This window comes from Leptopilina heterotoma, unplaced genomic scaffold, assembly GCF_015476425.1.
Source record: "Leptopilina heterotoma isolate Lh14 unplaced genomic scaffold, ASM1547642v1 Lhet_45, whole genome shotgun sequence".
Lineage (NCBI taxonomy): Eukaryota > Metazoa > Arthropoda > Insecta > Hymenoptera > Figitidae > Leptopilina > Leptopilina heterotoma.
Window position 1 is genome coordinate 2,331,424 of NW_025111086.1, and position 20,816 is coordinate 2,352,239.

General features: G+C 24.8%; 3 protein-coding genes across 6 annotated transcripts in view; 2 read left to right on the top strand and 1 right to left on the bottom strand.

Annotated features, from left to right (window-relative positions):
• Window positions 1-10,959, top strand: part of LOC122507114 (dynein axonemal heavy chain 6) — a 21,366-nt gene extending 10,407 nt beyond the window's left edge. The window contains exons 24-49 of one of the 3 annotated variants that reach the window (XM_043619660.1): window positions 227-508; window positions 711-901; window positions 1,169-1,341; window positions 1,763-1,946; window positions 2,079-2,250; window positions 2,658-2,819; window positions 2,947-3,123; window positions 3,196-3,392; window positions 3,639-3,884; window positions 4,273-4,510; window positions 4,958-5,260; window positions 5,424-5,609; window positions 5,699-5,871; window positions 5,977-6,337; window positions 6,416-6,649; window positions 6,788-6,928; window positions 7,075-7,265; window positions 7,430-7,872; window positions 8,003-8,203; window positions 8,373-8,471; window positions 8,578-8,720; window positions 8,905-9,075; window positions 9,158-9,337; window positions 9,449-9,544; window positions 9,685-10,003; window positions 10,277-10,959. In XM_043619660.1, coding sequence (XP_043475595.1) covers window positions 227-508; window positions 711-901; window positions 1,169-1,341; window positions 1,763-1,946; window positions 2,079-2,250; window positions 2,658-2,819; window positions 2,947-3,123; window positions 3,196-3,392; window positions 3,639-3,884; window positions 4,273-4,510; window positions 4,958-5,260; window positions 5,424-5,609; window positions 5,699-5,871; window positions 5,977-6,337; window positions 6,416-6,649; window positions 6,788-6,928; window positions 7,075-7,265; window positions 7,430-7,872; window positions 8,003-8,203; window positions 8,373-8,471; window positions 8,578-8,720; window positions 8,905-9,075; window positions 9,158-9,337; window positions 9,449-9,544; window positions 9,685-10,003; window positions 10,277-10,506 — 5,493 coding nt within the window. In that variant the 3' untranslated portion in view covers window positions 10,507-10,959. Of the gene's footprint in view, window positions 1-226; window positions 509-710; window positions 902-1,168; window positions 1,342-1,762; window positions 1,947-2,078; window positions 2,251-2,657; window positions 2,820-2,946; window positions 3,124-3,195; window positions 3,393-3,638; window positions 3,885-4,272; window positions 4,511-4,957; window positions 5,261-5,423; window positions 5,610-5,698; window positions 5,872-5,976; window positions 6,338-6,415; window positions 6,650-6,787; window positions 6,929-7,074; window positions 7,266-7,429; window positions 7,873-8,002; window positions 8,204-8,372; window positions 8,472-8,577; window positions 8,721-8,904; window positions 9,338-9,448; window positions 9,545-9,684; window positions 10,004-10,276 lie in introns of those variants that run through there. The other 2 variants (XM_043619659.1, XR_006302087.1) reach the window with 2 other exon arrangements.
• Window positions 10,652-12,388, bottom strand: LOC122507115 (nurim homolog). The gene is made up of 3 exons (XM_043619661.1): window positions 12,096-12,388; window positions 11,429-11,921; window positions 10,652-11,148 (listed from the first exon to the last, which is right to left on the bottom strand). The coding sequence occupies exons 1-3, from the start codon at window positions 12,226-12,228 to the stop codon at window positions 11,019-11,021; spliced, it is 756 nt and encodes a 251-aa protein (XP_043475596.1). The 5' UTR covers window positions 12,229-12,388; the 3' UTR covers window positions 10,652-11,018.
• Window positions 12,389-12,547: 159 nt separating this feature from the next.
• LOC122507116 (nucleobindin-2) lies at window positions 12,548-19,263 on the top strand. 2 transcript variants are annotated; one of them, XM_043619662.1, is made up of 10 exons: window positions 12,548-12,746; window positions 13,428-13,548; window positions 13,861-13,968; window positions 14,757-14,963; window positions 15,090-15,195; window positions 15,307-15,383; window positions 15,583-15,685; window positions 15,809-15,989; window positions 16,746-16,896; window positions 18,122-19,263. In XM_043619662.1, the coding sequence occupies exons 1-10, from the start codon at window positions 12,742-12,744 to the stop codon at window positions 18,836-18,838; spliced, it is 1,776 nt and encodes a 591-aa protein (XP_043475597.1). In that variant the 5' UTR covers window positions 12,548-12,741; the 3' UTR covers window positions 18,839-19,263. The 2 variants fall into 2 exon arrangements, with proteins under 2 accessions (XP_043475597.1, XP_043475598.1); XM_043619663.1 differs by having other exon boundaries at window positions 15,090-15,186.
• The last annotated feature ends 1,553 nt before the right edge of the window (window positions 19,264-20,816 follow it).

Sequence of the window (20,816 nt, forward strand, 5' to 3'; positions counted from 1 at the left end):
TATTGCTATTCTATTTTATTTTTATTATTATTAATACTATATTTATCAGTTTTTGTTATTCTCTTATTATTATTTTTGTTATTACTATTAATTCTTTTATTTTTTTATCTTTTATTATAGATTTGTTTAAAAAACATGTTTATTGAAATTAGAGAAAAAGAAGAGAACATATAATTATATAATTTTTCATTTTTATAAAAATATTGATTAGGAATCTATTAATTAGAAATTTAATTTTGAACAATTTTTCAGACTCTTTTATCACGAGTGCTTGAGGGTATTTCACGATCGACTGATAAATACGGAGGACAAAAATTATTTTCATCATCTTTTAGGCGATATTTGTTCTCGTACATTTGAAGAAGAAATAATTCCACTTCGTGGTGATGAAGGTGTCACACAGCCTCCGTTAATTCTATTCGGCGATTTTATGTCCTTTGGAGCTTCAAAAGAGCAGAGATTTTATGAAGAGATCACCGATTTAAAAAAAGCGACAAATATCTTACAAGTATTTTTATTTCCTTTCTTTCTTTCTTTCTCTTTCAAAAAAAAGCAATTTTTTTCTAATAATTACCAAATTAGAGTTAGCAAATTAGAATTAGCAAATTATTAGTGTAGCTAATAAATTTTGAACTAATAAAACTTAAAAGGCGGATTAACAAAAAATAACGATAAAATGTATGAATTTGAAAAAATATCAATTTTTTCAGGATTATCTGGACGATTACTGCTTGGTGACATCGAAGGAGATGAATCTGATATTTTTCACCGACGCTGTTGAACATTTATGCAGATTGGCGAGAATTTTGCGTTCGGAAAGAGGAAATGGCCTTCTCGTTGGAGTTGGTGGAATGGGAAAACAAAGTTTAACTAAATTAGCGTCACATTTAAATGGCTATAGGTATGAATTTTTGTTTCAATTTTAATGCCGAATTAAAATGATTTAAAAAAAAATTAAAAACGAAATTTATATTTTTTGTGATTGCAAATTGGCAAATTTTGTTTTTATTATTTATTTTTTACTATTTTTTATTCAGGCAAAAGAAAATGTTTTAATCTAAAAATAATAAAATAGAAAATAAATAATTTTTATTTTCTATTTTATTTACCTATTTGTTTTCTATTTATTTTTTATTTGTTTTATTTATTTCTCTATTTCTTTTTATAGATGCATGCAAATTGAAGTGACACGTGGCTACGACATGAATTCATGGCACGAAGATCTTCGACGTTTCTACTTTAAACCAGGAGCGTTTGCCGAAGATGTAACATTTCTCTTCACTGACACACAAATTGTTCTTGAGGAATTTTTAGAAGACATAAACAACACTTTAAATTCCGGTACTATAAACAAATTTTTTAATTGCTTTTTCTTTATTACACAAAAAATTGCTAAAATTGCCAAAAATTGCTATTTTCAATTTTGGGATTTTTTTTTCTATTTCTATTTTCAATTATCAATTATAATTATCGATTTTAATTATAAATGATATTCAATTTTAAAATCAATGTATTGAAAATCATCGAATTCTTGCAAAGAATTTTATAAAAAAATTTGATAATAATATAATTTCTTCAAAGAATTTTATTATTTAGGAAAATAACTGAATTCTCCCGAAACTGCGAATAGATTACCGGAACATGTACTTTATTACAATTAATAATTAATAATAATTATTCTAATTAGTGTAATAAAATTAATTAATTCAAATAGTGTATTTAAATTACTTAATTCTAAATAGTGTATAATTAAATATTTCAGGAGAAGTGCCAAATTTATTTGAAGCCGACGAATTGGAAAAGGCAATAATCGCCACAAGACTGGCTGCGAAAGAAGCTGGAATTCACGAATCCGATCGAGACGGAATTTACAATTATTTCATCGGTAGAGTTAGAAATCATCTTCATTTGATGCTCTGCATGAGCCCCGTAGGAAATACTTTTAGGTAAATTAATCAACAGTCGATTGACAATCAACGTTCAGAAAAAGAGTAGAAAAAACCACAAGAAATGTAATTTTTCTCAAGAAAGTATTATTTTTTCAAATAATTTTAATAATTCTTTTTTCTTTTTAAAAGACATCGCTGTCGAATGTTTCCATCGCTAGTTAATTGTTGTACGATAGATTGGTTTACAAAATGGCCTAACGAAGCACTCCTCTCAGTGGCAAAGAAAATAATCGAACCAATTGCCGAGCATGATGAGAATAAATTATCCGCTTTATCTTCAATTTGTGTTTTAATGCACGAAGTAAATTTTTTTAATTTAAATATAAGAAAATTAATTTCATGTTTTTTTTTCTTTTTTAAAAAGGCTTCTCTTTTTTTTCTTCTCTTCTTTTTTAAAAAGGCTTCTCTCTTTTTTCTTCTTTTCTTTTTTAAACAGGCTTCTCTCTTTTTCTTTTCTTTTTTAAAAAGGCTCTTTTTGTTTTCTCTTTTTCTTTTTTAAAAAGCCTTTTTTCGTTTACTTTTCTTTTTAAAAAAAAATAAATTCTTTTATCCACTAGAAAATAATTAATTGAAATTTTCAAACAGAGAGAATTGAAAAAAATTGGAAGAATTAGTAAAAATTGATAATTTCTTTTTTTTGTGAATAATTCCAAGAAAATTTTTTGAAATATTAGATGAAATTAATTGTTTTCTTTCTTAATTACGCAGAGTGTTGAGGAGATGACGGTGAAATTTTACAACGAAATGCGAAGAAGATATTACACCACCCCGAGTAGTTATTTAGCTTTATTAAAACTCTTCTTGGCGACTTTGAAGAAAAAAACCAATGACACTTTGACGCTAAAAAGCAAAATTGCCAATGGCTTGAACGTAAGTGACAGTATTTCGAATAAAACTGTACAAATAATTTTTTATATTCAAATAACTGTGATTAATTTAATGATTAAATAAATTAATATAATTTAATTATTATTAAAGAAAAAATTTTGTTTTCCAGAAATTAAAAGAAACAAACGAAACAATTGCAATGATGAAGGAGCAATTGATCATTCTTGCCCCACAATTGAAGACAAGTTCAGAGGAAGTTTCGAAATTAATGCAAATTCTCGCAAAGCAACAGATAGAACTCGATAAAGTTAAAATCACTGTCACTGCTGATGAAGCAATTGTCAAGGTACACATTTATATTGAAAATTAAATGAATATAATAAATAATAAGGAAAATAAAATAAAATTTCTTCAATAGGTGAAAGCGGAAGAAACAGGCGCCCTGGAAATTGAAGCCAGAAAAGATTTAGAAGCAGCAATGCCAGCATTGGAGGAAGCGCAAAAAGCCCTTGAATCATTGAATAAAAATGATATCAATGAAATTAAAGTTTTCAATAGTCCTCCCCCTCTCGTTCGATACGTGATGGAAGCCGTTAATTTGCTATTGGGAGAAAAGTAAGAAAACATACCTTAAATTTATAATTTATATTTTAAATTTTCACTCAATAAATTAATAAATTAATTATTTTCGAAATTTAATTAATTGAATTAAAAATTTAATTGATTTACTAATTAAATTAATTGAATTAAAAATTTAATTAATTTACTAATTTATTAATTTAATTAAAAATTTAATTAATTTAATAATTTATTTATTTTATGTATTAGAAAAATATTTAACGCAAAATTATTTCTTTACAGATTGGATTGGACAACAGCGCGAGTCGTTCTTGGCGATTTACATTTTTTGGATCGATTAATTCAATATCCAAAAGATGAAATTAATGATAAACTTCTGAAGAAATTGCAGGACTATATAAACAATCCGAACTTTTTGCCTCATCTTGTTGCAAAACAGAGCAAAGTTTGTAAATCAATTTGCATTTGGGTTCGTGCCATTGACGGTTATGCGAAATTGTTTAGAATTGTGCATCCAAAACGTCTCAAGTGAGATTATTTTTTCATTTTATTTAATAATAATAACAATAATGATAAATAAATAGTAAATTATTTATTTATTAAATTTATTAAATAGTAAACTCTCTATTTACTAAATTTATTAAAGAGTGAACTGTTTACTTATTAAATTTATCGAATAGTAAACTATTTATTTACTGAATTTATTAAATAGAAAACTATTTATTTATTTATTTTTATTATTATTATTATTATTATTATTATTATTATTATTATTGTTATTGTTATTATTACAAAATACTATTAAATAAATTTTCATAAAATGAAATAAAAATAAATTTAATTTTAAAAAAACAAACAAAAATACTATTAAATACGAATTAATTTTAAAATTATAATTCTATTATGAATTTTATAGATTATACGCAGCGGAAAAAGAATTGCGCGCAATTATGGACGTTTTGGAACAAAAGCAACAACAATTACGAGAAGTGGAGAATAAAATAAATAAATTACGACGAGAGTACAAGGAAGCTGTTGATAATTTAACATCTTTGGAATATAATATCGAATTGAGCGAAACTCGACTAAATAGATCGGGAAGATTAACTTCCGCTCTGGCCGATGAAGAAATTCGCTGGCAAGAAAATATGAAAGTAACTACAGAAATTTTAATATTTTATAAAATATTATTTAGAATTGATTTCGAATTTATTGTGATTTGTCAGTAAGCCAATAACGAAATAATTAACAGTGAATAATGTCACTAAAATAATAACCAAATAATTAAAAATTCAATTAAAAAAAGAACAGTAAATAATGAATAAATTATAATTATTCGATTATTAATTAATATTAACTGCAGGAATTGAGAAAATATTTATGATTTAGTAATTAAATGTTAAATTAGTAAAATTAATCGAAAATATTTTTTTACTAACCACATTTTTTGATTAACTAATTTAAAAATATGGATATTTTAATTAGATTTTAAATTTTATATTAGATTTTAATTAAAAATAGAAATATTAATAAATTTAATTAGATTTTCTAATTAAAAATAGAAATATCAATGAATTAAATTCGATTTTCTCTCTGAACAGAATTTCGATAGGCAGATGGAAAATTTTATTGGCGACAGTTTAGTGGCCGCTGGAGCATTGGCATATCTCGGGGCATTCACCAGTGAATACAGAAGGGAATTACTAACCAAATGGTTGAAAAATTGCAATGAGAAAAAAATACCGATAACAGAGAATTTTAATCTAATTAATGTTCTAATTGATCCCTACGAAATTCGCCTCTGGAATAGTTTTGGTTTGCCTCGCGATCAAGTGAGCACGGAGAATGCAATTTTCGTCACTCAAGCTGAAAAGTGGTCACTAATGATTGATCCACAAGAACAGGTAAATTTTGTTAATTAAAATCAATTATAATTCTCGTCCGCTTTGACATTTGCAATTAATTCATTTCTTTTTTCGAAAAAGAATTTTTGAAATATCAAAAATTAATTTCAAAAAGAATTATTTTTAATATCTATTTATTTTTCATTTAAAAACTGTTCAACAGGCAAATCGTTGGATACGAAATATGGAACAGGAGAATAAGTTAAAAATTTGTAAGCTAACAGATGGAAATTTAATGAGAATTATGGAGTCGTGCATTAGAATTGGTTCGCCAATTTTGCTTGAGGATGTCGGTGAAACTTTGGATCCCAGTTTGGAACCAGTTCTTCTGAAGCAAACTTTTCTTCAAGTTCGTTTATTTTTAATATTAAAAAAAATTTTTTATGTTAAAATTTCTATGCAGACGGTAACAATTTTCAGTAAAAAATTTTTTTACAGGGAGGAAGAAAAGTGATACGACTAGGAGAGAGCGATATTGAATACGATGACAATTTTCGATTTTACATTACTACAAAAATGTCCAATCCTCATTATTTGCCGGAGATTTGCATTAAAGTCACAATTGTTAATTTCACCGTAACGCCATCGGGACTAGAAGAACAACTTCTTGCGTAATAAAAATAATCGATTAACATTTTTTTTTTAATAGGGAATAAAATTAAACTCCGAATCGTAAATAATTTATTTACTCTTTAAAAAAATTGCAATTATTTTAGGGACGTGGTTCGTTTGGAGAAACCAGAATTGGAAAAATTGAGAAACGAATTAATTGCCAAAATCAATGCGGACAAGAATCAATTGAAAAATATAGAGGATAAAATTCTTTCACTTTTATTTAGTTCTGGTGATAATATTCTTGATAATGAAGAATTAATCGAGACACTAAATAATAGTAAGGAGACGTCTGCGATAATTTTTACGAGACTAATTGAAACTGAAGCGACAGAGGAGAAAATTTCTGTCACTCGAGATAAATATCGTTCGGTAGCGACTCGTGGTTCTGTTTTGTATTTCGTCGTTGCCGATTTGGCCGAAATTGATCCCATGTATCAATATTCCCTGAAATATTTTAATCAAGTGAGTATTATTTTTTCTTTAATTGATCATTTTAATTAATTTAAATTTACTTTTAATTACTTCTATTTATTTTTACAGATATTCAACAATGTCATTGAGATGAGCGAAAAAAGTGAAAATCTCGAAATTCGCCTAAAAACATTATACGACGAAATTACTTTAGCAATTTACACAAATGTATCACGTGGATTATTCGAACGGCATAAACTTGTTTTCAGTCTCATGCTAAATATAGCGATTTTTTTAAATTTGCGAATTATTACTTACTCTCAATGGGATTTCTTACTGCGCGGCGCTGGACAATTTAAAATCGTAATTATTTACCGAATCGACAAATATTTTCTAAATTTTTTGATATTTTTATTTATTTTCTAATTGTCCATTTAAAATTAATTTTTATTTTATTAATTGTATAGTTAAATAAAATTAACAAATATTTTTGTCTTTCAGTCCGAGAAACCGGATTATTCAACTTTGACTGAAACAATGTGGATCTCGGCGAATTTTCTAGCGAGTCATTTTAAATCATTTGAAAATATCATGACTGACGTGTTCAGCAGAATTTATTTGTCCATCGAATATTTTCAAGAGGTTATTTAAATGTTTTTAAACGTTTTCAAAAAAATTTTTTTTTTGTTTTTTTCAGTGTAAATATTTAAAAAAAATTATAAATTATTATAATTAAAACTAAATAGTTTACTTCTTTAGTTTTCTTCTTCAAAAATAATTAATTTTAGGAAATAAATATAATTCCTGAGAACAAGAAAAAAGCCAAATTCGACTGGAATAAAATACTGACCGACATTGAAAAATTAATGCTCCTAAAAGCTCTGAAAGAAGAAAAATTAATTTTCGCACTAACTGCGTACGTGAAGAAAAATCTCGGACAAAAATTCGTCGAATCGCCGATAATTTCTCTCGAATCACTGCAAGTATCAGCAGAATTATAAAATTAATTTAAATTAATTACAACAAATTTAATTTAATTAAAACAAAATTAATTAATTTATTAATCAAATTTATTAATTTATTAATTCTTTATTGAATAAAGAAACAAAAGTAAAATAATTAAATTTTTGTCTCAAATTTCAGATATTCGGATACATCGAAAAAAATACCGTTGGTATTTATTTTAAACACCGGATCGGATCCTTTCAGTGCATTCCAAAAATTCGCAACAAAAATGGGATTTGGCGACAAATATCAATCGATATCATTAGGTCAGGGCCAAGGACCAATAGCGGAGAATCTTTTACGAAAGGGAAAAGACAATGGAAGTTGGGTGTTTTTGCAAAATTGTCATTTAGCCACTTCCTGGATGAATAATATGGAAAAATTAATTATCGAAATGATTCAAGAATCAAAAGACGTTGATGATAATTTCCGCCTCTTCTTGAGTTCAATGCCAAATAAAGGATTTCCCATATCGGTCCTTCAAAATTCTGTTAAGGTCACCAATGAGCCGCCCAAGGGTCTCAAAGCGAATATCAAACGTGCTTTCTTCGATCTCAATGAGGATTTCTTCGAGAACAATAGTGAGAAAATAGAAATAAATTTATATTTTTTATTATTATTTCATTTATCAAAAATTACTTTATTATATTTAAAATTATTTCATAAAAATATTTTTTCAAAATAATTTAATAACGAAAAATTTTGTTTCAGTTTTGGAACTAAACTGGAGGAAAATGATATTTGGAATTTGCTTCTTCCATGCAATTATTCAGGAGAGGAAAAAATTTGGACCACTCGGCTGGAATATTAATTATGAATTCAATAATAATGACAGAGAATGTTGTCTTTTAAATTTAAAAATGTTTTGTAAAGAAGAAACAATTTCGTGGACTGCCCTGACATACATTACTGGTTATTTATTTATTATCTTTTATGCGAAGAAAAAAAATTCAAAAGAAGAGAATAATTTAATTTTACAAAATATAATTCTGTATATTAAATTATTATTAAATTATTATCGAAAATAATTGAATAAAATTGTAAAAAGTACAATTTTTCATTAAGAAAAAAATTATTTTAGGAGAAATCACTTATGGCGGGAGAATAACTGACAATTGGGATTTGCGCTGTTTAAAAACGATTCTCAACGAATTTTTCTCACCAAAAACGTTGGAAGCGAGTACGTTTTTCGAAATAAAAATAATTCATTCAAAAAAATAAGAAATTAAAAAAATTAATTAATTTAGACTAATAAAATTATTTACTAAATGAATAATTATTTTTAGATTACGTCTATTCTACATCCGGAACTTATTTTTGTCCGAATTTAATTACTCTTCACGAATACAGAGAATTTATAGAAGATTTTCCAATTATTGAAGATCCGGAAATTTTCGGAATGCATGAGAATGCAAATATAACATTTCAGGTGAATTTTTTATTTTAATATCAACATTTCAAATTTTTAAATTTTAGTTAATAGATTTAAGTCTAAAAATCTAAACTAAAAGATTCAAATCTAAAAGTTCTAATTTAAAAATTTTAATTAAAAGATGAAATCTAAAAATTAAAGGATACAATTTGAAAATTTTGAATATTTTATATTTTTGCAGTTGAAAGAAACGAAAATTGTATTGAATACAATAATGGACGTGCAAGCAAAGGAAGATAATATCGATAATGAAAAATCGACATCTGGTACTGCTTACGAACTGGCGAGAATAATTATGGAAAGAATTATTCTTAAAATTGACCCAGACAATTGTCATTCAAATCATTTAGAAGTTAATATTAAAATAATTCTCTACAAATTTTTTTTTCTATTTTGCTCTTTCTATACGAAATATTTAAATAATTTACGAACAGAAAGATTTTGCTGGTCGTCTCCCGTCTCTTACGACAGTTTTACTTCACGAGGTGGATCGTTATAATAAACTCTTAAGAAAAATACACTCGTCAATGGAAAATTTACAACGAGCCATTAAAGGTTTTGTCGTTATGTCAGCCGAACTGGAAGCAGTCTTCAATGCTCTAATCAATAATCAAGTAAATATTTCCTCTAGAAAGCACCAAATATTGTAATTTACATTTCAATCAAGTAAATTATTGGGAAACCGAATCATTTAATTAATTAATTAATTGAATTGAATTAATTAGGTACCGGAAATATGGCACAAAGTAAATGTCTATCCTTCGTTGAAAACTTTGGGTTCCTGGATTCGAGATCTAGAACTTCGAATTGACTTTATTCAGGTATTAATTTTTCATTGAAGATAAAAATTATTTTATTTTCATTATCTGGTTATTTATATCTTTTCTAATTAATTAATAAAAATATTTTAAATTCAATGTTTTGTTTCGAAATAAATACAAATAAATAAATTCCTTTAAAGGTCTGGTTGAAAAATTCAAAACCAATTTCCTTCTGGATATCGGGATTGTCATTTCCCCAGGGATTTATAACAGGAGTTCTGCAAACTTACGCGAGAAAATATAACATTCCAATTGATCATTTGAAACTTGATTTTAAAGCGACAAATATTCTTTTGCTTCAAGAAGAAATAGAAGCAGTTCACAAGAGGGAAAATAAAGAAATTTCGTTCGCTTATAAAAATCTTGAAAAACCATCGGACGGAGTTTTTATTCACGGACTCTTCATAGACGCCGGTCGATGGGATTTTCAGTCTATGATTCTGGTCGACGAAAATAAAGGTAAATTTCCTAAATTGCAATAAAATAAAATATATTATATAATAAATAGAATTCAAAAAGGAAATATAAATTTAAAATAGAAAAAAATGTAAATATAGGAAATAGATAAATTTAAATTAGAAAAAATTTTAAACAGGAAATAAATAAATTTAAGATAATAGAAAAATAATAATAAAATATAAAAAAGTAACTTATACAAAAAATTAATGATGAAGAATTTATTTATAATTTTTTTGTTTTTGTAAATAAATACTGATTTAAATTCACTTACAGGAGAGATGAATCCTTTACTTCCTGTTTTACACATTCAACCAGTCTTATCATTGCCGGCGAATGATTCCAGATATATTTGTCCTCTTTACAAGACGAGTATTCGAGCTGGAGTTTTATCGACAACTGGACACAGTACAAATTTCGTTCTCGCAATTCTTTTACCCTCAATTCAAAAACAATCATATTGGATACTCAAAGGAACTGCTCTTTTAATTCAAGTAACGGATTAATGATCCAAAAAATAAATACCATCAATTGTATAAAGTAATAAAATATTCTCTATATTAATTCTCATCAAAAAAATTCACACACTCGGTACAAAATTATTAGTTAACTATTAATTTTCCTAGCGAATAGTTAAATACTTTTAATTGCATATTTTTGTTAATTAATTAATCAGATTCAGCGTAATATTAATTTAAATATTCAAATATAGCGCAATTTTGTTATTAATATTTTTTAAATAATTATTTTAGATTCAGCGTAATACTATTTAGTGTAACACTAATTATTCAGATTGAGCGAATTATTAATTATTCAGATTCAGCGTAATATTAATTATTCGGCGTAAAATTAATTAAATACTATTAACTAGATTGTTTTTTTTTAAATCTTCTTAAGATTAGAAAATAAATAATTCAATGGCAAGTGTTAAAGAGTGAAGCGTGAATGAATACTGAAAGCATAAATGATAGTGACGATAATAAATATTTAAATAAAAATAAATAAGTAAAAAAAAAAGTTACGAGTGATTTAAATTTCTCTTTTTTCTCTCTAAAGATTTTAAATGATAATGATAATCCTGCTCATCAATGTTCCACATCATTGTCATAAATACTGTGAGAAGAAGTGCCAGTAATAGTCGATCGAGGCTAAAAAAAAACAAAAATTAAAATTATTCTGTTTGGTAAAAGTCTAAAATATTAATTTTCGGGAAAAAATTAAAGTAGGTATAAAAAAGAATTTTGCAAGAGACAATTTTTACATATTAGAAAGTATTACATAATAATAATTATTATATTACTAGCAAATGTTCGGAAGAATTCAATTATTTTCATAAATAATAACATTCTTCGGAAAAATTCAGATTACCGGAAAACAACGATTAATATAGAAGAAGATAGAAGAAGAAGATTAAATATTTAATCATACCTCATGAATGGATGAATCCAAAGAATGAATAAAAATCCAATGTAACTTGGATGTCTCATACGAGAAAAATAACGTTTTAATTCACGGGATTTTGTGCTTATTGGCGAGGGCAAATTTTTTATTTTATAAATAACTTGTTTTATTCCAACTAATTCGCCGATATCCATCATAAGACAGCCGCTGTAAATGATAATCCAGCCGACAATTTGAAAAACTGTCATCACTAAAGATATTTTTGAATTTTGTATCGTATTTATATTCCACAATATTATCGACGATATCGGCGTCCAGAATTTAATCAACAAATGAAGTGCTCCTGCACTGCAAGCATTATAAATACTCCTCTCGAGATCCTCTATTTTTAATGAGCAAAAAATTCTTTTTATAAAATCACTAGCCATTAATGAATGTTGCAGGACAAAGGCACCTATCAAGCATGTGTTGATCATTAAATATTGTATTGTCATGAGAATTGTATCCTCCTCTTCATCTTCTGTAAACGGAAATTCATTTCGATTCCATAATAATGACAAGAGAGAACCAAAGAGAACAAATGAAAACTCCAAAATCTTTTTTCTTTTACAGAAAGAAGTTTAATTTTTATTAAACTTAATTTAAGGACTAGTAAGAAATTAAGAAATTTAGGACTAGTAAGAGAAAATCATACCTGTTTCAGTCAGTTCAACAAGTTTTTGATTACCACTATGACTTGATAAGAAAATCATGAAATTACACATAACATAAAAAGTGTAGAGAAAACTACCCGAACAAACAGATAAACGAACAGCGTTCGAAATCATTTTTCTATAATTTTAAAGCTATCAAATAAAGCTTTCTTGTACTATTATTTCTTTGAAAAAAAAAGAAAGTAAACAGGATTATTACATCATGTGTATTTATTCATTATTTACATGATGACAAAAGAAAAAAAAAGTGTTTTGACAGAAAACATAACCTTACTTGTTTATTTATATAATTTCGATATATCGAATTCAAAGTTCAATCCTATTTTTGATTGGTTTAGAAAAATTCCCCACAGTCAACTAAGAACCAATCAGAATTTGTTATTTAGAAACTTGGATAACTTTACCTACCCATCCCTTATTCTTCTTGCCCTGTTGTCCATCGCTGGTAATTCTGCACTGCAATAAAAATTATTATAAAAAGCTGTCAAACAATTAACCACTTGCAAATGTACACGTCAACATTCTTTTAAGCAATTCTTATATAGTTAAAATAACACGAAAGCAATTTAGAATTAAGTGCAGATTATTTTGAATGCAAACATTAACGATTTCAACGTTTACAGTATTATGACGTGAGTTAACCTATTAACTATATTATTGATTGCACGTAGAATTAACTTATTTATACTCGAAACTTTATTTACACTTTACTAAAATAATTGTAAAATATTGAAACAATTTCATTTTTACATTCATATTACATTAAATTTTCGAAAAATTATTACAGTTAGAAATTTACAAATTATATAAATTAATATAAAATTTACTCCTTGACATATTTTCGTAAGATTCATTTTTATAAAGATTCTGTTTTATTAATTCAGTTCATTCAATTAGAGAAATTATGTTAATTGCTCTATTATGTTAATTACATATAGATCACGAGACGGAGTTTTATACCATAAAATTAAGTTATTAATTTTATTCATTTCATTCATTTTATTTCAATATTAATAATCTGAAAAACTGAAAGACTGAAAGTGTGATATTGAATATTGACTTCATAATCGACGTAATCATTTTATAATAGTTCTGCAAGGAAAAGATAATTTTTATTGTAATTGAAAGTATATCGATATTGCTCAATATATTGAATCCCCGTGACTCATTGATTCTGAAGAGGAGGAGAATTTTTTTTTATTAAACAAACATCGATCATTTTTTTTCCTGATGCACGTTTACAGATTATTCAACAATTTCTTCCATATGGTGCAAGTACAAAATAATTTACATACATTTTTTTTGTTTCTTAGGAAAATGAAGCATTTTTTGATTTTCGCACTATTTTTTGGTATTATTCAAATATCCGTTGCACCGCCAGTGAATAAAGAGGAGAAGAAAGAGGATCATGAGTTCGAAGCAATGAATGATCCGGTAAGAACAATATAATCAAATTGCAATTACATACGAATTGAAATACAATATTAAATTTAACGAATTATCATTAATTAAATTAAGTTATTTAAATAATAATTAATTAATTAATCTATAATTAATTAAATTAAATCAATTAAGTGAATTATAATTAATTAAATTAAGTCAATTAAGTGAATTAAACTATAATTAATTAAATTGAGTTAATTAAATTACAATTAATTAAAATAAACATTATTTACAATTTCTTTGTTAATTTATTAAAATTTATTAATTATTAATTATCATGTTAATTTTTATTTTCGTTTCTAGTTTAACAAATTGGAGTATCAAAGATATGCGAGAGAAGTTATAGAAGTTCTCGAGACTGATCCTCATTTTATGAAAGTTCTCAATTCTTCATCTGACGAGTATATCAAAGTAAGTAAAACTGAAATTTTATTCTATTTAAATTAAATTTTCACTTACTCAACAATTCTTCTTCCAAAGAATATTATCAGGAAATCAGGAAAATGTCAGGAAAAAGAATTTTTTGTCCGTGAAATTTAGAAAATTGATATTTTTTTCGACTTTTCTTCCAAATGTTGCAAGAAAATATATTTTTTTTTAGTTTTGAATTTAATTCATTTCGATTTTTATAGTGCGAAAAATAACTATAAACAAATCTTTCAAAAATTATTTTTGAATCATTTTTCTATTTAAATTTTTAAAATATATTAAAAGATTTTGAGTAATTGAAATTTTGTAAAATTTAATTGAAAGTAACTAATTTTTTTCAAGTATTTTGTTAGAATTTTTGAAGAATTTTAATTGCAAATTTTCAAAATAATTGTATTATCAAAAATTTTAATGAAAAATCTTTAAACGTAAATTTAAAAATGAGAATTAATGAAAATTAGCATCTAATTTTTTTTTTTAAATTTAGTATTTTCAGTACTTTCAGTCATATATATTTCCGAAAATTCAAATACATACAAAAAATAATAACATTTTAGAATTATTTTGAACATTTTGGAGAGAAAAATCATATTCAAAATATTTCATTAAAATTCATCAAAAAATTCATTAGTTTTTTAAATAATACAAAAACTCTTTTAAGAAATTCAATTGTTTTCGAAAAATTACATTAAAATATTTTTAAAAACTTTATTAACGTTATGAATAAAATGAAATTAGAAAATAATTATTAAATGTGCATTTATTTCAAGAGTGGAGACATAGCTCACGAACTCGATTACGTTAATCATCATGTGCGAAATAGATTGGATGAAATAAAACGTAGCGAAGTTCAAAGACTCAGGCGTTCAATAAGTGAAGTGAAGGCTAGAGATGAAGAACAAAATGGCGTTGGACATTTCGATCATAAAAATCCTCACACTTTCGAAAGAGAAGATTTAAAGAAATTAATATATCAGGTAGAGTATATTAATAAAAAGAAATTAAATATATGATAATTAAAATGAATCATTAATTTATAAATTCTGCAATTAATTTATAAATTCTGTAATTGATTTATAAATTTTGCAATTAATTACTTGTAGCTCCATAACGATTTAGAGGAATACGACAAAGAGAGAAAGGAGCGTTTCAAAGAATATGAAATGGAGAAAAAATACGAGCAGGAACAAAAGATGAAGGGTAATACTGGTAAAAAAAGTTTTCCATACTAAGGAGTAATTTTTCTTGCATGCCTTAGTTGAAAACTGCATGTTGTTTATAATTATTTTCTTATAATAATTATTTTTGTTTTCTTTTCAGGTATGAACGAAGAAGATCGCAAAAAGTATGAAACTGAAATTCACGATAATGAAGAGAAGCACAAAAAACACGATCCTGTGAGTAATTATTTTTTTTTCACGACAAATTTCCTATTTACATACTTGATATCTCAAATAATAGCATTTATATTATTATTTATATAATTATAAAAAGCCTTTTTTTATTATATAAATATAAAAATCATTTTTTTATTATATAAATATAAAAAACATTTTTTTGTTATATAAATTTAAAAATAACTTTTTTATTTAAAAGTTGCATCATCCTGGAAGTAAACAACAATTCGAGGAAGTCTGGAAAGAAGAAGATCACATGACCGATCAGGACTTTGATCCAAAAACATTCTTCTATATGCATGGTATTTATTTAATCTGGATTTTTAATTTAATTTCAATTTCAATTCATTTTTAATCAAGAATATTGAAAATATTTAGAATTTTATTATTATGATGTATTTAAATGTGTTTTAAAAAATTTTAAGATCTTGACGGTAATGGCTACTGGGATATCGAAGAAATAAATGCCATATTCAGGAAAGAATTGGATAAAATCTACGAAGTGGGACATTCTGAAGACGATATTATCGAGAGAGTTGAGGAAATGGAGCGAATGAGAGAGCACTTCTTAAAAGAGGCTGACACCAATAAGGACTCTTTAATAAGGTAAAATTTATAAATTATTAGTTTCTATATTTTATAATTTTTTTTTACTTTTTTACCTTTTTCTTTACTTTCTAAGATTTAATTTTAAATTTTATTAAATTCCACTAATTTTTATTAATATCTTTTTCTATTCCATTTAAAACTGAAAAGTTGCTGTTTGCTTTTTTAGTTCCTAAATTTTTAAATAATTTTCCTTTTTAAAAGTTTTAAATTTTAAAATTAATGAAGGTACTGAAAATCATTGAATTCTTGTAAAGTATTTAAAAAAAAATTTGAAAGTAATTGAATTCATTTCAAGAAATTTATCAAAAATTTTTTCAATACTTGAATTCTTTCGAGAAAATGTCATTAAAATTGTATTGAAAATAATTTATTTCTTGGCAAGATTTTTATTAAAATTCTGTCTAAATAATTGGATTGTTTTTAAGAATTTATTTCAATATTCTTGAAAATAGTGGAGTTTTTTTTAATAATTCTTACTGAAATATTTTATAGTAATTGCATTATTTAAAAAACTTTTAATAAAATTCAATTATTTTCATAAATAATGAAATTTTACGCTGGGATTCAATTATTTTAAATACAATTTTAATTGAATTTCAGAAAAAATTTAATTATTTTTAAACATTTTTTTTCAATTCTTCGAAAGAATTCAATAATATCAATAAATAGTACATTTTTCACAGTATCAATTGTTTTATGATTTATAAACATTTTTGTACTGCGCTTACTGTAAATATTGTTTATTTTCAACAGTTACGACGAATATTTAGCAGTAACGAACAATCCACAGTTCGCCGTGGATTCAGGCTGGGAAACGATTGATGAAAATAAACAATTCACTCAAGAAGAATATGAAGCATTCGAGAAAAAAAGAATGGAAGACGTTAAAAAATCGATCGATAATGTAAGTACGACGTAGACAAAAAAAAAGTAGAATCGAAAACAAATTTTTTTTCCACACCTTTAGTAGTGTAATATTAACATTTCTGAATTTCCTCTATTATTATAAATATTCCTCTAGTAAATTATTTATTAAAATTCTTCATTCTAAATTCATCATACTAATTTTTAAGTAGTTACTATTACTAATTTCCTTCTAATGTATTAATAAACTTGTTTTTTATTAAACGATTTTTCTATATAATTTATAATTATAAACTTTATAAACTTCCTTCCACTATTAAAAATATTAAAAGTTGTTAGTTGAATTGTTGTTCGAAGTTTTGAAGTTTCGAACTTTGCAAGATAATAATAATAATAATTATTATAACTTTTTTATCAATTTCTTGATAAAAAGTTAGGGGTTTAAAATAAGTATTTTAGAAAAATAATAATTAGAAAAAAATTACGCTTGGTAATGTTTAACACAACATTTATTGGACACTTTCATTAAAATTGGAGTCATTCCTTGGTATTCATTTCTCTTTCTTTGTGGTAGTTATTAGAATAATTAAGCATGTGCACGATTCATTGTCTTTGGTAGAAAATATCACCATCTTCTTTGTAAATTCATCAACACAAGAGGTGAGTCAATAAAACATGTCAAAATACTTACAATTTGAAAAAAAATTTGTAACTAGATGCTTTCAATAATTAAATTCTTTCGAAAAAATGTAATTAAAATTGTATTTAATTTATATTTAAATTCTTGAAAATAATCGATTTCAATTCATAGTTTTAAAAATAATTGTATTCTTTCGAGAAATTTTATTAAAATTGTATTGAAAATAATTGAATTGCTCTAAAGAATTTTATTATTTATGAGAATAATGAAATTCTTGCGAAAAATTTTTAAAAAAATTTTTAAATAATAATAAACAAGAATATTTCATATTTTGTTCTAAATAATTTAATTCTTTAAATTTTGAATCAATAATCATTCCAAAATTGATTTTTATTCTTTAAAATATAAAAATTTTTAATTTACAAAATAGTAATAAATAGAATACCACGTTTCGCGCGTATCATTTGCTAGTTACTTAATAAACTACTCTTATTAATAGTAATAATCAAATTACTTAATAAACTACTCTCATTAATAGTAATAATTAAATTACTTGATAAATTACTATTTTCTTTCTATCAAATTATCAATAATTAATACTAATTAAAATTATCCGAAATTGCAGCATTTATCGCAAATGGGACAGATGCCGCCAAATCAACAAGTTCCTTATCATGGACAACCTGTGTATCAGCAACAGCAGCAACATCTTCAACAACAACAACAACAACATCTTCAACAGCAGCAACAACAAATGCAGTATCAACAATATCAGCAGGCTCCACATCAGCAGGTACCACAATATCAGCAAGTTCCACATAATCAGGGACCGCAATATCAACAGATTCCTCAACATCAGGTGCCGCAGTATCAGCAAGTCCCACCACAGTATCAGCAAGTGCCAGTCCATCCTGGACAAGTGCCCCAACAAGTACCTGGCCAACAGCAACAATATCAACCAGCACCACAACAATATCATCCAAATCAAGTGAATCCGCAACAATATCATCAACCAGGACAAGTGAATCATCCCCAGGGACAAATTAATCAAGGACAAGTGAATCAACCCCAAGGACAAGTGAATCAACCTCAAGGGCAAGTGAATCAACCCCAAGGGCAAGTGAATCAAGGACAAGGGAATCAACCCCAAGGACAAGTAAATCAACCCCAAGGACAAGTGAATCAACCCCAAGGACAAGGTAATCAACCACAAATTCAAGTTAATCAACCTCAGGGTCAAGTTAATCAACCACAAGTTCAACAACCAATTCAGCAAGTTCCAGTAAAATCACAAAATCCAGATACTGAACATTTACAAAACAGTATTCCGAATACAAAATAAATGTCAAAATTAGGGCGAAAAAAATATATTTTTGACATAAAGACAGCTCTATAACTATATAGTGAAGGGAAATAAAGAGAGTGAAATTTTGAGATTCAAACATTGAGAATGAGATTTTCTTTATAAATAAGTGATAAATTATTGTTTAAATTCCATAAAATGAAGACTGATTGAAGAGATTTATTCATTTATTCTTTTTGATACAAGTATAGAGCGGCTTTCTTTTCTGGGTATTAAATTTTGTTTTCCAACTGTTTCTTATAGTATCAACGACAAGTTTTTTTTCGAATGCATTTATAATATACAGATTTCCTTCTTTTTTTGTCCACTATTCAATAATTATTAGTTCAAGTACTGTTTATAGTTTTTTAAGGAAATTTTGCGTTATTGAGTGGAAATTTTAATAAAAACAATAATTATATCGACATGTGTTATTTAGAAATTTTATTTACATGTTGGAAATTATTTTTTCAATTTTGGAATTTTAATTTAAAAAAAGAAATTTTTATCTATTTTGAGGTAATTTGTAAAGTAAATTTAATTTCTGTTAATTTAATACAATTTTTGCAGCAGGGATTCAATTATTTGATTTCTTTGAAAATTTCAATTATTTTTAAAAATCTTGTAAAAATTTTACGAGAAAATTCAATTATCTTAAAAAATAATTGAGTTTTTCACAGGAGTTCAATTATTTAAAAAAATAATTGAATTTTTCGCAGGAATTCTATTATTTAAAAAATTTTTAATAAAATTAAATTCAATTATTTTTAATACAATTTTAATTTAATTCCTGGGAAAATGAAATTATTTTTAAACATTTTTTTTTAAATTCTTCGAAAGAATTCAATAATATCAATAAATAGTAAATTTTTCACAGGAATTCAATATTATTTTAAATACGATTTGAATAAAATTCTTCTCAAAAAATAAAATTCATTCCATTTTTTAGATTTTGCAAAAATTCAATTCTATGTTGAAATAATAAATTCTTTCGGAGATTCAATTATTTAAAAAAGTTAAAATAAAATTATATTCAAGAATTCAATTATTTCCAGAAATAATTAAATTGTCGATGTACTAAAAATTATTGAATTTTTGTAAAGTAGTTTTAAAAAATTTGAAAATAATTATTGAATTCGCTGCATGAATTTTATGAACATTTTTTTTTTGATAATTGATTTCTTTCGAGAAAATGTAATTAAAATTATATTGAAAATAATTTAATTCTTGGAAAGATTTTTATTAAAATTTTTTTAAATAATTGAATTGTTTTGAAAAATTTATTTCAATATTCTTGAAAATAATAAAGTTTCTTTTAATAATTTTTACTGAAAATTGTGAAAATAATTGAATTTTAAGAAGAATTTCTTTTAAGTTTTTAAAATAATCCTGTTTATTATTAATTGGAATTAACGATTTTCCTATTATTTTATATTAAAATTATTTAGAGAAAATTAAATTCTTTTAAACAATTTTATTAGAGTGTTTATAAATAATTACATTTTGTTTGGAAGAATTTCATTAAATTTCGTAAAAATAATGGCATTTTTATAAAAAATAATTTTAATTGAAAATTTTGAAAATAATAGAAATTTACAAAGAATCATATTAAAAACTTTTGAGAACAATTGAATTGTTTTAATGTTTTAATTAAAAATTAGATTATTTGATTATTAAATAATTAAATAATTGAATTACATGAATTTAAATTGGATTAATAAGAAATTTTAATTCAAAAGTTTTTAAAGATTTTTGAATTTTGAAAAAATTTTACTAAAGAATTATCAAATTAATTGAAATTTTGTGAAATTGAATTGAAAATAATTTAATTTTGTGAGAGAATTTAATTGGAGATTTAAAAAAAATCAAATTTTTAATTAATTTAATTTTAAAATGTTTTAATTAAAAATTAGATTATTTGCTTTTTAAATAATTAAATAATTGAATTCATAAATTTAAATTGGATTACAGAGAAATT

Bases quoted from the DNA above. Each gene is read 5' to 3' on its own strand.
- LOC122507115 (XM_043619661.1), bottom strand. From the start codon at position 12,228: ATGATTTCGAACGCTGTTCGTTTATCTGTTTGTTCGGGTAGTTTTCTC. The intron at 11,922-12,095 runs GTATGATTTTCT...TTCCGTTTACAG, and splicing joins TGTTGAACTGACTGAAACAG to AAGATGAAGAGGAGGATACA. The intron at 11,149-11,428 runs GTATGATTAAAT...GTTTTTTTTTAG, and splicing joins TGGATTCATCCATTCATGAG to CCTCGATCGACTATTACTGG.
- LOC122507116 (XM_043619662.1), top strand. The intron at 13,969-14,756 runs GTAAGTAAAACT...ATTTATTTCAAG, and splicing joins CATCTGACGAGTATATCAAA to AGTGGAGACATAGCTCACGA. The intron at 15,990-16,745 runs GTAAAATTTATA...TATTTTCAACAG, and splicing joins AATAAGGACTCTTTAATAAG to TTACGACGAATATTTAGCAG.